This window comes from Mesitornis unicolor, unplaced genomic scaffold (assembly GCF_000695765.1).
Source record: "Mesitornis unicolor isolate BGI_N332 unplaced genomic scaffold, ASM69576v1 scaffold24099, whole genome shotgun sequence".
In the NCBI taxonomy this organism is placed as follows: Eukaryota; Metazoa; Chordata; class Aves; order Mesitornithiformes; family Mesitornithidae; genus Mesitornis; species Mesitornis unicolor.
This window is the reverse complement of record NW_010206866.1, coordinates 19,313-34,618: the sequence shown is the minus strand read 5'-3', so window position 1 is coordinate 34,618 and position 15,306 is coordinate 19,313. Positions and strand designations below refer to the sequence as shown.

Here is a 15,306-nt window from a genome sequence, read left to right as displayed (position 1 = left end):
CCTGCTGAGACAGCAGGGTTTATGTGCATGTAGGCTGCACGCTTCCTATATGTAAGTGACACCTACTACCTGGCTTTATTTGGCAGGCTGGCAGATACCGAATTCCTCTATGGGGAAGAGTGGCCCTGGGAAGAGGAGAAACACCGAAGACAACGATCAGTGCTGAGAAGAGTGAAGAGGTTTCTCAGTGTCCATGAGAGCCCTTCATCCCCAGCTCACCGGCGGTACAGTCGGCAGACAAGTGAAAATTCGGTGTTTTTCCCAGCGGATGAGAAGGGGCACATCAGACGGTTGCAAGAAATGCACACAAGAGGGAGACACTCTACCTCAAGCTTCAAGAGGAAACATGAAGCAGTTGACAGAACTATCAGACTTCATAGTAGCAGAGATCTAGGACCCATAACAGAAACCTCAAGGAACGAGGCACGATTTGGCGACAGTGACACTTCATCTGAGACAAACAAGCCTGTTCCTGAGGTCATCATCTCTGAAGCTGAGGAGAAGGCACCCAATGTGCTGGGCAAACCAGATCTGCAAACAGAGCGCCCTGCAAGCATGCCAGAAGAGAAGCTCCAAAGGAGCCTGACTGAGGAAAATGTGACTCTTCTGGACAACCCTTTTTTCCCCCCAGAAATTACTACATACCACCCAGGCTCTGAGGTGCATCAGTCACTTCCTACAGTGATAGGAAAGCCTGAACACGAACCCCATGGTACAAACATAGCTGGTTTCATAACAGATCAGGAGAGAACCCTTCAGCGATGGAGTTTACCCAGCTTCCATAATACCGTGTCAAGTGCTGATGCTGCACTGTCTTTAACAGATCCTGGGACAACTTCACAACAAAGGACCTTCAGTGATGGAAAATATGTCACTTCTGCTGCTGCTCCAGAGACGTTTGAGATGCAGCAGTTATGGGAAAACCTGGATGCTAAAGAAACAGCCATAGTAGAATTTTCTAATGAGAAAAGTGAAAGAAAACTTTGACAGTACTTCCCCTGGGTTTGACTGAACTTCCTCTCTTTTTCTGAAAGTGGTTCTCACACAGGTTTGCTGAAAGTGCAGACAGGCAGACACGATGCTCAGACAAGTCCTGAGCAAGATCCAAGAGAGGATGTGGGCATCTAAAAAGGAGGCACTGTGGTGACGTGCTTTAAGCCTCTTGGTCACTGGCTTGAAATCTGTGACCCTGTGGGGAAAACATTTACGGAGAGAAGTGGGAGCCTCAGGAGTGGATGCAAACCAGCCAGCGCACACAGCAGAGATGTGTAGGCTCACCTAGACGAAAAACTGAGGTTATCAGAAGAGTGAAGGTGGCTCTGTCCACTTTGAATCCATCCCAAACATCACCACCTTTGGCCGCTCCTTCAGATTGAAGTCCATTACATCCTTGTAAGACTCACCAACAGCTCTGGTTTCTACTCAAGTGGCTGGAAAGGGAGGTGTGGGTTCAATTCCTTCCTCAGCCTGGAGAGATTCAGCCCATGGTCTCTCACTGCCTGGAGGAATGCTTGAAAAAACAGGCTCCTTACTTACTGGTGTGGGGCAAGAGACTGTCATGCTTCTGCTGAAGCTGTGCCACTGCAGAGTGGACAAATAAAAGGATTAAATGTTTAACTTCATTAAGAAAAATGGAAGTGGCAAAACTGCAGATGAGCTGGGCGTGGGAGGTCTGAGCATTGGTCTCTGCTCCTTGGACCATGTATGTGGCATACCTACTGTCTGCTTACTGTAAAATACTGTTCCCAGGTGGCCTCCCTAGTGGTGACAGGGCTGTGGCACTCTCTCAAGAGGTGATGGAGCTGCAGGGGCAACTGAGCTTAGGGGTCTACTCTTGTGGAGATCTTCAGCTGGCAGCGCACAGACTGCAGTCATCCCAGGGAGACAACCAAATGGCCCAGGACTGCTACCAAAAATTGCTCTCTGCTTCCTTCTGCCATCTCCCATCTCCATGCTGCCCAGATGTACCACACATGTTTGCTATTCACCCAAATCTGAGCCAGCATTAGCTGGCTCCTGCTGCTCCAGTGGTGGCCAAGCCATCTCCTGGTAGCAGCCTGGCCTTTCAGGTGCCGCTCCTGCAAGGGGTCTCAACGCAAGCCCCAAAAGCAGTGGTGACTCTTGGTTGTAAGCTTTCATATCTACACTAATGCAGTCCAGCATGTGACACTGGCATTCCCCCATGACTGAGTATCCAAGTAGATGATCTCCTTAGACAAGGGAGAGACCAGGACGTTCAGGGGCTGGGAAGAAGACAGAGGGAGAGTCACAGAAAATGATGAGGGTTGCAGCAGCCAGTAAGCAGTGTGGACTCTATGGACAGCAAGGTAGTCCACACAGCCCTTTTGCCCAGAAGACTGCACTTCAGGCAACAAACCAGCATCTCTACCAGGGTAACTGGTAGCACCAATGGCTCCTGAGAGTCACCAGGACTCCCTGAAGCTGAGAAGGGAATGAACAGATCTGCTTGCTCTGGCTCCTCTTGGTAGCAGCTTAGGTGAGGAGTCCTTGCAGTAGGCTATCACATACAGCAGGACTCTGCTATGTCTTCTCTCCCCACATCTACTTTTTCCAGCTTCATTTTAGTCTAGGAACCAGCTCCTGATGGTGTGTGTTAGCCATGGTCTGAGCAGTGTCACCCTTTCACAACCTTCAGAGACACCAGACAAAAACATGTGTATCCCCATCAGGAAACAGGGTACACTTAGTCCAAAGAAGAGCTTTTCAAATTCATACTGTGAATTTCTGCAGGTATGCAGAAAAGCCGAGCCCAAATTTCCCAGGCACCTATGAAAACACTTCTTCACACCATGAGATGAGGTGACACCGTTGTCTGACAACAGCTGAGCAGTGAGGTTTGATCACAGTTTTGGAGCAAGGTGTTCTGGTGCATCCTCACCTTTGCCACTTTTTAACAAGTCCTCAGGCAAATCCAATTGCTATGTTCAGGTTAGACCTGCAAAGTGAGAACCTCAACAAAGTGAAATTATATTGAAATAAACAGCACCTTAGCCAAGCAGTCCTATTTTCTGGACGGCCCTTACCAGGCAATATCAGCTTCCGGCAGCATCCTCCAGCTTTTCAGTCACCAGAGCCCCAGACTGCTGACTCTTCCTGGGCGAGAGGGCTCTATTGGCCTGTGACACTGGTGGAAATGCATAGTTTTCCCTTCTCTACATCAGCAGAGAAAAAATATTTTCCTCCTGCATTCTCTCTTTCTTCCCTATTCCCTATTTCTTCTTCTAGCTGAAACTACACTTTTCAATTGAATATTTTCCCAATTTCATTGCATCTGCAACTGTCAAGGAACTCCATTTACCAACAAGCTTAACTTTAACAAATGGTAAATTGTAAGTATAAATGATACATTTTAAGAATACCCAGACAGCTCCAGTCACACACCTAGACATAAAGTTAACGTAACTGCTGCTCTCCTTGGAAGCCTGAAACAGTCCTCTATAGCACTTTGTTAAAGTCAGGAGAATGATACAGGTTTCAGGTAAGTTTCACTGTACTTCTTCTAGCTGTACATGTATAGAAAGAGTTTTCTGTGGCTGTGGAGAAAGTTTGCCCTATTTTCTAGCGCACTTCTCAGAGTAGATAAGTTTGAGGAAGTGTGATTCTCTCTGTAAGGGAATTTAAGCTGGAAAGCAGAGATGACTGTGAAATGCCCATTACAAATCTGCACTGAGGGTCCAGTCCCATCACACCTCCTCACTCTCCTCCTTCACACAGTTTCCACCAGAGCTTAAGGTGCTGGAGCAAAATGCTCATCCTCCCCAACCCAGACATCAGCATGTTTCATCCTGGCAGTGCTAACCCTGGAGAAGCCTTCACAGCTTCTCATCATCCAGCTCTGCTCATCTTCCATCATCGTCTTCGCAGCCCGGCCGCTACTTAGGACAGACACTGCTGCTTCCACCAGGACATTTTGCATCTCATGAGCAATGATTTTGCTGTCTGTCCCACTCACTCTGCCGAGCAACTGTGTTCATTCTTCAATGGAGGCTAAGGGTGGTCACGCAGCAGCCATTAGGTAGATAAAAGCTTTACAGAGGGGTCTATTGGACATTTAGACACATGTTAAATTAGGAATGACAGGTCTGATGTCCCACAAAGTAATCTGTAACATCCAAATGGCATTTCACACATAGCATGACAGGTCCAGGTTAGCTACAATATTCTGTTTGCTGCTTGTAAAGAAGCTGGTGCTGGGTTGTTATTAGAAAAAATTCCTCTCCTCATTTAGTCTGTTACCTCACTTTTGCAAACATCTGCAGGCTCTGATCTGTATTAAATTATCTTTTGGGATTATGTGCTCTCTTAGGCACATCTCTCAGTAAACTATTTGCCTTAGCGTGGTAAATGGACTATTTTAGCAAACCCAACAATTCCATTCATGTTCAATACCATTCATGTTCACCAGTACGAACACTGTTGAATTATTGCATGAATAAAGGCACTTTGGGAAACACAGTCATCTCGACTGTATTGGACTGTCAAGAAGCACTTTTGGCAAAGGTTTGACCTTCCATGCAAGTCAACTTGATGTCTACCAGGAACAGCGGGGGAGACCTACAGAAGTTGGCAAAGCTGGAAAAGACTGAGGAGAGAATAGGGCCAGGGTAGACAAATAGGTCAGAGCAGCAGCTTGCTCCCATCAAATGGTGATAATCCTGAGCAGGATGAGATACATCAGAACACAGGGCTGGCTCCTGCATGCGCTGCCCAACTTTCCATCTATTTCTAGGATGTGTTCACACTCTGCGCTGGAATTCATAGCGTCGAGATGTTGATGCAGGGACCAACCAGCTGCAGGGACATGTCCCAGCATCCTTAAAATTCTCCAACAGATCTCTGACTGCTGGTGGAACATATATATGTATTTTAGAAATAAGGAAAATGTACCAGAGTAAGTCTGCAGCTTAGTAGAGAAAACAAAAATATCCCAGTGAGTGATAGGGCTTTATAGATGTTTGTTTGTCTTGGTTTATGACCAAACAAATGACATTTTCTAGACAAACAAGTTAGCTCATGGTCACTCTGTTCTTGAAGAGTGATAGGGACAAAGGGGAAATGAGGCAAGACTGGCCTGAAATTACCTGAAATACATGGTAACTTCGTAAGCTCAATCTTGTCTGGAACAAGAGACAATCGGCAGCGGCGTCCCCATTGCTGGAGGTTGGTAGCCTGGGTGTGTAACACACTGTGGCTGCAAATAGAGAGTCATGAAAACACACACTGGAGAAACAGAGTATTTTACACTGGAAGGCAAGATCAGCATTTCAGAGATACCTGCAGGCAAACGGCCTTGCTTTAGTAGTACTTATTGAATCTTACAACTGAAGCCTTAAAATCTACGGGGCTGCGATCGTAACGCTGCCAAGGCCAGTAATGGATGTTCCGTTTGTTCTGTGCCAAGCACACCCAGATAGGCAGCAGCAGCAAGGCCCTGGGGCCGCCAGCCCCTGGCCAGTCTCCAGCTGCCTATGGCACTGCCCTGTCTGGGAGGTGCCCAGTGCTTGGGGCTGGGGCTGCAGACATTTTTTGGCTTCTGGGGGAGATGAGCAGCCTCAACACGTCCCATGTCTCCCCTCCAGGCCACAGAACAACCTGGATTCTGCACCCTTTCCTCCTCCTTCTCCTCCTCCTCCTCTCTGGCCTCACCGCACAGAAACTGCTGTAAGAAAACATAAAACGAAAGTGAAACCGCACTAAGTCCAAAGCAGATTTTGCTTGGTTAAATTTTATTCACGTGTAGGAGGGCAGTGTCAGCTTTAGCAATCCAAACAAATATTCCAATGGGTATAATTTAGGTGAATCTTCTTTTGCCAAATCAGCTCAGCAACCTGTGGCTGTTTCACACCTTTGCCAGTGCTGACACTGCTGCCGCTGCTGACAAGTGGCTGAGGAAGGGGCAGCAGATGTTTAGTGCTGGAGTGTTGGTCTGGTAACTCATCTGAGGCTAAGGGACACTGCAGCATCTCCCTGCAGCTCCCTTGGCAAGGGTTGAGGTCTGGGGTTTGTAATGGGAATAGGTGCTGCTCCCAGCTGCCCACACCGCCAAGGGCAGAGGCGTCAGATGCTAAAAGCAGCATCTGACCTAAGACATGGACATTAAATGCTGAGGCCCAAAAGAGGAATAGAAAAGTTTAAATGAGAATGAGCCCAAGGGAAAAAGCAGGTTTGAGAGATGGTGTAAGGAAATTATGTGCAAGGAACAGTAGTGGAAATCAGTGGCCACACAGGTGTTGGTCAAATTCCCCTTTATATGAACTGGTTGGAGCAAGCCCATATAAAGAGAACTTACGTGGCACTAAGGAAAGGAAATTAGAAAAAACCCCAACCATGGAAAATATTGAGGAAAAGGAAAGCAGTAGGAAATTAGGTGGAAACTGGCACACAAGAAGAAAAAAGGATACCTAGACCAGACCAAACTGGGATTAGTTCCCCCACCTCATAACTGCTATCTTGTCAGCTTGGCACCGTTCAGCATTTTTATCCTTCCTGCTCTTGCAAATCTGAGTGCTGAGCTGTTTTCACTTCATCTTGAGAGCTGTAGTGTCCATCAGTTATTGAGAAAAATACTGTTTCTCAGTTGTAAACATATAAAGATTGAACCAAACTATATAATTTGGAACGAGGACCACTCCAAAGCCCTTAAACCCTGGGAGGGGAGGTGACACACAATGGCATTTAGGTCCAGAGTTTCAGTTAAAGCCTTTCTTCACACATGTGTTAAAGATCATTACATTAACATTCAGGTTAAGGCAGAATAAATGTGTTACGACTCATTAGTAATCCTTCTTGTGAACAGCTTTTGCAAATCCCACTCTGTCATTCCCACGGTCAAAAACGCAGTAAAACGCAGACATGAAGACATCTCCCAAAATCCAGAGTGGACCATTGCGAGTGGCGATGTCGAGAGACTGAAAGCCACTCATGCAGAAGGTTTGGTCGTCGATGGACTCCTGGAAGGGAAAACCCGTCTTCTTGCGGCAGCCTGCTCCAGCCCCAGCTCGGGAAGCAGGAACAGGGGACCCCACAGATATGGGGGTACGCACCTTTACGACGTATTGCTCTGCTGTCAGTTTGTACTCGTGGTGTCCGATCGTGAAGCTTATGTGAGGCAGGCTGGACAGTCTTCTGCAGTCTACGAGAAACTGTATGCAATGCACTGATTGAGATGGGAGCTGTTTGCCTTTCTTTAAGTATTGCTCTCTGAATTCGAGATTTTTGCAGCAAGTGACAGTGAATTTACCACAGAGAAACAGCATCACTTACAGCCCAACACTGCCCTCCAGCTTTCCAGTTCCTGCACTGGGTCAAACCAGTCTAGCAGCCCAGACCACAGCACCAAAGCTCCTAGGGACCCGGGGCTGATGACAATCCTTGCAAGCCCCAAAAGAGACAAGGTGAAGGAGCACTCTGACAACCCCCCTGTGCAACTCGGAAGCAAAATTGAGTGTGTGAGCCCCCGTGAACCCATGTTAGCAGGGTTTGCTGAGCAAAAGTCCTCCAATGTTCTGGCTAGGACTGGATCAAGGGAGCTGCCTCCAGCCCACGCAGGGAGCACCCTATGGCTGCAGCTCACCCCACTCCCTTCTGTAACAACATCATTTTAAGGAAAAATAGTCAGTGAGGAATACAGCACTTTATACTTATACTCTGCCCTGGAGTGGGATTTAAAGAGTAGAAGGAGAAATAAACTCTGGCACGGTCATTAATTTCCATAAATAATACATTCACTTACAGTAACACAGAAGATCATTTCCTGGCCTTTCTAGTTATTTCATAAAACAACTGTCATGTTAAATGGCACTGCAGAACGTTCCAGGCCCCAGAGGGATCTTTGCTGTAAACTGCAGTGTTTAAAGTCATTGTTTCAGAGGCTTCCTATAAGGTAGAATCTACTTTTATGTTGTTGTTAAATCTGCTTTATGAAAACTTAGCCCTAAATCTTGTGTATACTTATCAGGTGTTGTATCATTAGAATAAAATAAACCATGGGACACAGAGGACAAAGGTAAAAAAGCCTGTATAATGGCTAGTAGGATACGAGAATCAAGATATAATTAATCTGCATAGCTAGTACATCCAAAACAGATTAATCCTTGCTGGAAGGAGATAGAAGTTCTGGTAAAATCACTGACAGATGCACCCACTTATACTGGGATAAATTTGAGCCAATATGCTTAGCCTGTCTCTGGTTTCTACAAAAAATAGTCATAGAAAGTCTTATTTTAAGGATGCTTTTTTGCAGAATCTGAGATCCTGGCTGAGTGTTCTTATGTCAGCACTGGAATATATAAACTTATACTGCAATGATCTGTTCCTTTTATACTAACATAAGCACATTGGGAATACATGTTTTATCTCTATGCAGTAGTATGTACCATTATAAAACAAACTTGTTATTAAAGCATACTGTTTGACACGTGTCTGAAAATGTGAATTAAAAACAGAATTTAAGGTTTAACTGAGAAAGAACCAGAAGCCTCACGACTTATACCGATGCAGCTCCACGTCCTCCTCTTAAAAAAGGAGGCAGATTAAAAGTCCGCTTTGTCTTTGATCATTGCCCAGTGCACTGGGCAACCATAACACTCTTAATTTTCTTCCAAGTGAGTTTTGGGTTGGGAACAAGACAACTGCGAAGTTAACAGAAACCATATGCGGTAGCTTCACTTGGGGCACTGGAACTGTGGCAATGTGGGAATTACCCGTGGAAGTCAGCCAAGGGCCAGCAATAAGGCACAGTAAAAATAAGCTGCTCTCTCCCTGGAGGCGGGTGGGTTTAGCCATCTCGGGCTTTTTATCTCAGCGCTTTAGATGTTACAAGGGTTCGGTCACGTCATCTGAAAATCGCCAGCATGAAGGTGCAAAGGGCAGCAGAGAGATATCCCAGCCCAGCCTGTGGGCAAGGTGGTGGGAAATCCTAGCCTACCTCGAGTCACTTTGGCTCATAAAGCCCCCCAGAGAGGCGTGGGGAGCTGAGGATTGCAGGTGTGGGGCCAGAGAGGCCCTGCAGTGATCTATCAAAGCTGCTTGGCCCTCTGGAGGAGGTGGAAGTGCTCCTTGGAGGGCAGACAGGGATGAGAAGGAGTGATGGGGAGTGTCAGCAAGGGGGATGTAGGAGAGAGCAGCAGGGAAGAGAGGAAAACCAGGGCGGAGAGAGAGGAGTAAGGTTCAGAAGAAGAATAATAGACAGAGAGAGCTGTCCTGCACCTCATGCCTTATCTGCCGTGATCCAGCGATGTGAACGACACCGCTGTGCATCCTCCCCTACAGCCGCAGCACAGCACTGCCTGCTCCTGCAAGCTGACACTGAGAGCTCCCCTCAGTGGAGCCATTGTGGTGCTGTAATTACGGTACTTTCCCCTTCCCATGCCATCAGCACCAAAACCTGCTGGCTTAGGGGAGCTGACCACTACAGCCAGGGACTTCAAAAGGAAGTGCTCCTCTGATTTTCCAAGAGAAAATTATCTCTGATGTAGAGTACAGATCAATTCCTCAAACAGATGCCCCCATTATTTCCTTAAACACCAGTACTGATGAGCTCAGGAGAGGAGGTGGACATCTAGGAGGAGGACTGGGACAGCAAGGAAGATAGGTCAAACCAGCTTGGCTCCAAGTTCAGTGCTGTCCTGGAAACAAGGCTTTTGCTGAGACCTTTCTGAGCAATTATACTGGTTATTTTCCCACCCTATAAGCTCTTTGCATCAAATACCAGTTTCTCTGCCTCTCTGGCTGTTTTCTGGCTGTATGGTTCTTACCTCTCCAGTATGTGATGGGCTTGCCCCAATATACTCCTGTAATCGCCTGATTTGTGAAGAGGGGCCAGTGATAAGAGAAGTGCCTGAGTCAACAATGGCTTCGCAGCCATGGGAGCAAAATGCCACCCGGCCCTGGATCTTTATACTGCAAGTGAAAAAACAAAGCATCTTTAGGCAAATGGCATATGCATTGTGACTGAATAAGTCTATAATAATAATATAATAGTATAATAGCAATATTATAGTAGTAGTAATAATAATAGCTGTCTAAAGAACTAGCTGCCAAGCTTTGCCAGTCTTAGGAGGCAAGAATGTCTTCAGAAGACAAGAACGTAATAAAAGAAAACTGCAGGAGGAAGATGTCTTGTCTGTGGACCCACTTTTCTCTCTCGGGACTCCTACAGCCTTAATAATTTGCTGATGAATTTGTCTTCACCCACAGGTACGTGTCCTCACCCACAGGTATGTGTCCTCACTGATTTCAGCAGCAGGAGGAGGAGGAACGAAGGGGCACTGACTACTTTGACCAAGGTTAACAGGAAAGATGAGAGCAGGACCCAGAGCTGGATTCAGTTCCTGGGTGCCTCAATCCCTTAACTGAATAGTCCACCAAGAGTCAACTTGACCATTGGTGTACCATATTAAAACATATTAACATGCTCTCCCAGAAACCAGATACCCATGTCACAGTGGATTTAGAGGGCTAATAAACCCCGGTCTCATCCTGGTGAACCCCCTCTTTAAGAGGCACAAGGGTAAAACACTGTAGCTGAGCCCTCCTTCTATATGTTTCTGCCTCTGTGAGTTTTACCTGGGGAGGTAAATCCCACCAGGTAGTTCATATGTTCATACACACATACATACTTGTTCAGGTGTATTTGCCAGTAGCTTTTCTCAGTGACTGGGACCCAGTGGATTGAACCTTTGTAGCGGGAATGGTCTATCCCTCCCAGAATCAACTCACCACCATTTTCAGTGTCATCTCCTCTGAAAGCAGAAAACAGGTTAACACACACATGAGTGCACCAGCCCGCACCAATGAGATTACACTTAAAAAGCAAAAGACAAACCACAGCCCTTTCTAAATTCAGATATGGATGGCTGAAAGGGATCATTTCTAAATTACAACTGCATGTGTCCCAACCCAAAGCCTCCAAACAACCTCTGAGAAGATTTACCATAGGCTGCCAAGGGCTAAGATAGGTGTCAGAAGCAGGCTGAGTCAGATGTTGCTCTCACCTCAGAATAAACACTAGATAAATTGGTGGAGTTACAGCTAGGTCCAAATTAAGGAGCAACATTTCTCTTCTGAAATGCGGCTGCTTGGGTGTAGCACGGCATTTCTGTTCATCTCCATGGACCAGAAGGAAACTTCTGGCATCTCAGAAATGGTGACTCTGAGCTGGGAGCTTTCCTTTTGTTTATGACCAACTCCAACAGGAATAACTCTCTGTCCAAAAATTCATGGGCTTCCCCACAATATTTTCCCTTTTCACTTCATATTTTCTGGCATCAAATTGAAAAAAAAACAAAACAAAACACCAAAACCCAAGAAGTGGAGGAAATTACTTTCTAGAGCTGAACCTTTATACAGATGCAGGGTTGTCTCTATGAACAGTTAAAACAGATTTACTCCTTTTTTGGCAGTGTCACTTTAAAGACTTACCTTCTCAGATAGAAGGAGAAGACCGGCTCCTCTACCAGCTGCTGGTTCATGATGCTGTCAAACACGGGCAGAGCATTGCCCACTGCTAAGGAGGGGTAGCCCAAGCCCAGCACACCGTCGAAGTGGGCGAGGGCAAAGGTTACTCCTGGCTCAAACACCGACTCGCCAAAGTCCTGTCCCTTGATGGAGATGTTACTTATCTGTTTGGTACAAAAAACCAAAACAACAGCTAACTGAAAGAAAAGACACCATCAAGTATAAGAAATTAGCCACATCTCAGATCCATATCAGTGGATTCATTCAGTTTATAAAGCCTGGATATCCTTCTGTGACTGGCATCAATACAGCAGGTGCCCATTTGGCAGGTAGGCTGCACCACTTCCTTTTAATGCCTTAATTCTGTGGCTGCTTCTTCATAAACGCAGGACAGGAGTCAAGGAGACGAGCAGAAAAGAAAAATAAAGTCTTAGGGATTTGTCTCAGTAGCTGGAGCAGCACCCACACCTCTCAACTTGGTGGGACCTCACCCTGCCCTTGTTTAACCCAGGCAAGGTTTTCCAGGGCAAAGCCAGTAACTGAACTGCCCCACAAAAGCAGTTGGCCTGGAGGCTGACACCCATTTTAGGTGGACACTCACCTGAAGCGTTTCTTTGCCAGCAATGCCCAGAAGTTGTCCTGTGCCATACTGCAAGGAGAAGGCTTCCCCTCCGTGTTCATATGAATTCGACAGAAAGGACTTAAATTTCTGGTGCACCCCTGCACAAAACAAATGACACCTGTGCACTGAGGGGAGGTCCTGGCAGCACACTTGCTCCCCAGTGCAGAACCAGCCAATATGCAGGAGAGCCAGATTTTTGCTTGTCTTATGAGGAAGGTGTTGATGGAGGTGCTTGTTCCCTTGCAGGCTCCCCAGTTCTTCTGTACTTTGGAGGTTATTTTGGGTTTTAAAGACAAATTGAAACAAAAATGGGCATTTCCACCACTATTTGTAGCTTTCCCAAGTTTATTTTCATGTCTTTCACCTCAGGTACCTTGTGGTGTAAAGGGATGCAGGGCAGCGTGAAGGGGCAGAGACAGAGGAGCAAGTTGGGGAGAGGAGAGCGGCCCTCAGGAGTGCTCCATATCCTCTCCTCCCAAATCCCTGCTGCACATGAGCTCCTTAGGAAAGGAGAAATGGCCAAGGTACCCAAGCCATGAGGAGCATAAGGGAGAGGTAATGTTTCTTACTGCACGCTTCGCTGATGCAATAAGCGGAAGGGACCCAAAAATTGGAGGAGCCAGTGTCAAAGACGACGGTGAACCTCTGGGGTGGCGTCCCGACATTCACAACCCCGTAGTACTGCGCCTGCGAGAGGAACAACCCCGTCAGCCTCAGGCTGCCTCCTGCTGAGCTGTTCCTGAGGGAAAGGCAGCCTTGGGAGCATCAAACAACGCTTTCTCAGGGGTTTTGATGCACTTTCATCTGAAAACATAAATTCACACTACAGGGAAGCATTTTGGGCTCCAGAAGTGGCTGCGGGCAGTTCATCCAGTGGATAAAGAAACCAGTCACTGTCCTTGGATACCAATGGAGGCTGGAAATAATCTGCGAACACATGGATACTGGAGTGAAGAGCTTATCCACATCCCAAGTGTCTAAGTGCTCCTATCTGGCCCTGGAAGAGCACTTCAGCATTAAGAGGCCTATTTTTAGGAAGAGGCATTTCTGGAATTCAAACGCAGATAGAAAAGCAATAGCCAGTGCCAAGTCTTTTGCAGCAATACAAATATTTGAGTATGTAACTTCAAGTGCATACTTGTTAATTAATACACTGAATATAGTTTTTGACCACGGAGTTTATGGTCTGAATGAGATAACCACGAGAAGACAAGCAAGGGCACCATTTAAGAGAATGTCCAGCTATAAAGCAGGATTTTATTCCTTCCTGCATTATAGAAACCTTTATTGATTCATCTGTAAAGTGGGGCAGCTCATAGACATCTTCATCCAAAAAAACAAAAATCCACCCCAAGAACACCACAAACACACTGCACTGAAACTTTCACAAAGCTGTTCCTCGTGCTAGCTGGATATGCTGGGGAAGTGGGGTTTGTTTTGTTATTTTGAGCATTATCCCTCTTTGATAAGCTTTTAAAGCAGGCTGAAATTTTTTGGTCTCCTTTGTTCTTCTTCACACACATCTATAGCTCCTCTTGACATACTCTTTTATGGCCCTTTTATTTTGCTTTCCCTTCCCTGTACAGATGCAGTCTCCACATTTCTGCAACTTAGCTTTCCTGTAGATGAGCATAACAGAAGAACCAAATAAAACAGAAAATGGAGACCAAGAAAATGGACAAAATGCTAAACCCAGGAAAGACAGCTGACAAAATGGTTGACCTGCTGACTTGCCTGCCTGAGATCCAGGGAAATTCATTTTTTTCCTTCCTCTGTTTAGATGGTAAATTCAGCCAGGTTAGTGTGAGATCCAGGTCGGTCTCAAACATTTAACACACATTAAGCTCAGGAGATAAAAGCAGAAAAATAAAAGCTGTGCTTGGATCTTTGTTATCACTGACTTATGAATCCACATGATCAAATAAATGAGATTTAGGGGATTTTTTTTAATAACATGCGAACATCTAAGTTTCTAATAAATAGAATATAGCTAAGTGAAATAATCAAATTCTGCTACTAAAACCCCAATCCTGAACTAAGTCTGCTCAAGGCAAACCTTCCACATTTGCTTAGAGACCAAACCAAGTCCAAAACACATCTGTACAAGAATAAAACTTGTCACGGGACTACCACCGTTAGGTTACATCAGCTTCCTTCCCAGGCTCCATGCTAACCTAGATCCATACATGCTTTATTTTGCAGACTGGTAAAGTAATTTCTGATGGTCTAGCATTTATGGTGGAGAGCAACAAGCCACCTCAAGCCCTGTAATTTCACTGAGAGAACAGGTTTCATATCTGCTGGGGAAAAAATCTGCCTTCAAGAGAACAGCGAGTCCTTATGATTGCATTACCAAAACTGTACTTACATTCATGTAATCGTACAGCCTTTCTGAAGCGGATCCTACTGATAAAGCAATATCTGCAGGGAAGCAATGCAGGTACCTCCGGGCAAAAATGTCGGGGTGGTGATTCCTCCAGAATTCCTCTAATTCTCCCCTTTCCTTCAGCTGTTTCTTGATGGATTTGAATCGAACAAGAGGGATTCTACACAAATGAAATAAACACACAAAAATTTACTGGTTCTCCTTTCTAGAGCTCTCATAGACTCTTTTTTTTAAAAACTAATTTATTTTTTGAGACCTCAGTTAGCAACAAGCACAGGTCACCCCAGGCAGCCAGCTGAGACACACACCAATGATGCTGGGTGTGTTTTCTTACCGTTCCACGGCCACAGCGAAAGGGATGTAAACCACAGCCAACAGTATCACCCTCATGGCTCCAAGCGGCGCAAAGTCCAATGACACTCATTTGCTCAGAAGTCCCTTTTTTATACCCTGTTGTCAGCAGAGGGCCGCTCGCCAGGTCAATCAATCGTGGAGGGTCAGTGCTTTGGCAGAAAACCGATCCATTTGCTCTCTGCTGGACTGTGCAAATAGCGGTGGCCAGTGGAGCTCCTAAGGCGCACATAACCAGGGCACAGTCTAGACCAAACAGACATTTCTTCTAACAACCCTTAATGTCTTTTACAGAAATATAATAAATGGGGTAAGCTTGACTCCCATTGGCATGGGAGAGAGGAGGCGGTCCAAGGATTTGCCTGGTTCCCTGTTTTAAAGCTGCTTTTTTAAGCTCACTTTAGTGACAAGTGGCCCAGAAGCATCCAATGCAGAGGAAAAGGATGTAATATACAACCATTCCCCTTTT

At 45.9% G+C, this 15,306-nt stretch overlaps 2 protein-coding genes across 2 annotated transcripts in view; one reads left to right on the top strand and one right to left on the bottom strand.

Annotated features, from left to right (window-relative positions):
* BEST3 (bestrophin 3) overlaps positions 1-987 on the top strand; it is an 18,349-nt gene extending 17,362 nt beyond the window's left edge. The window contains exon 9 of the mRNA XM_010191939.1: positions 87-987. Coding sequence (XP_010190241.1) covers positions 87-987 — 901 coding nt within the window. The remainder of the gene's footprint in view (positions 1-86) is intronic.
* Positions 988-6,794: 5,807 nt separating this feature from the next.
* Positions 6,795-14,876, bottom strand: LOC104546523 (cathepsin E-A-like). Its single transcript, XM_010191938.1, has 9 exons — positions 14,821-14,876; positions 14,469-14,646; positions 12,670-12,787; positions 12,080-12,198; positions 11,443-11,642; positions 10,641-10,763; positions 9,777-9,921; positions 7,065-7,163; positions 6,795-6,971 (listed from the first exon to the last, which is right to left on the bottom strand). The coding sequence occupies exons 1-9, from the start codon at positions 14,874-14,876 to the stop codon at positions 6,795-6,797; spliced, it is 1,215 nt and encodes a 404-aa protein (XP_010190240.1).
* Positions 14,877-15,306: the final 430 nt, after the last annotated feature.

Coding starts and splice junctions, on each gene's coding strand:
- LOC104546523 (XM_010191938.1), bottom strand. CDS start 14,876: ATGAGGGTGATACTGTTGGCTGTGGTTTACATCCCTTTCGCTGTGGCC. Junction 12,788..14,468: donor GGCTGTACGATTACATGAAT/GTAAGTACAGTT, acceptor TTCCTCTCGCAG/GCGCAGTACTACGGGGTTGT. Junction 12,199..12,669: donor TTGCATCAGCGAAGCGTGCA/GTAAGAAACATT, acceptor TGTTTTGTGCAG/GGGTGCACCAGAAATTTAAG.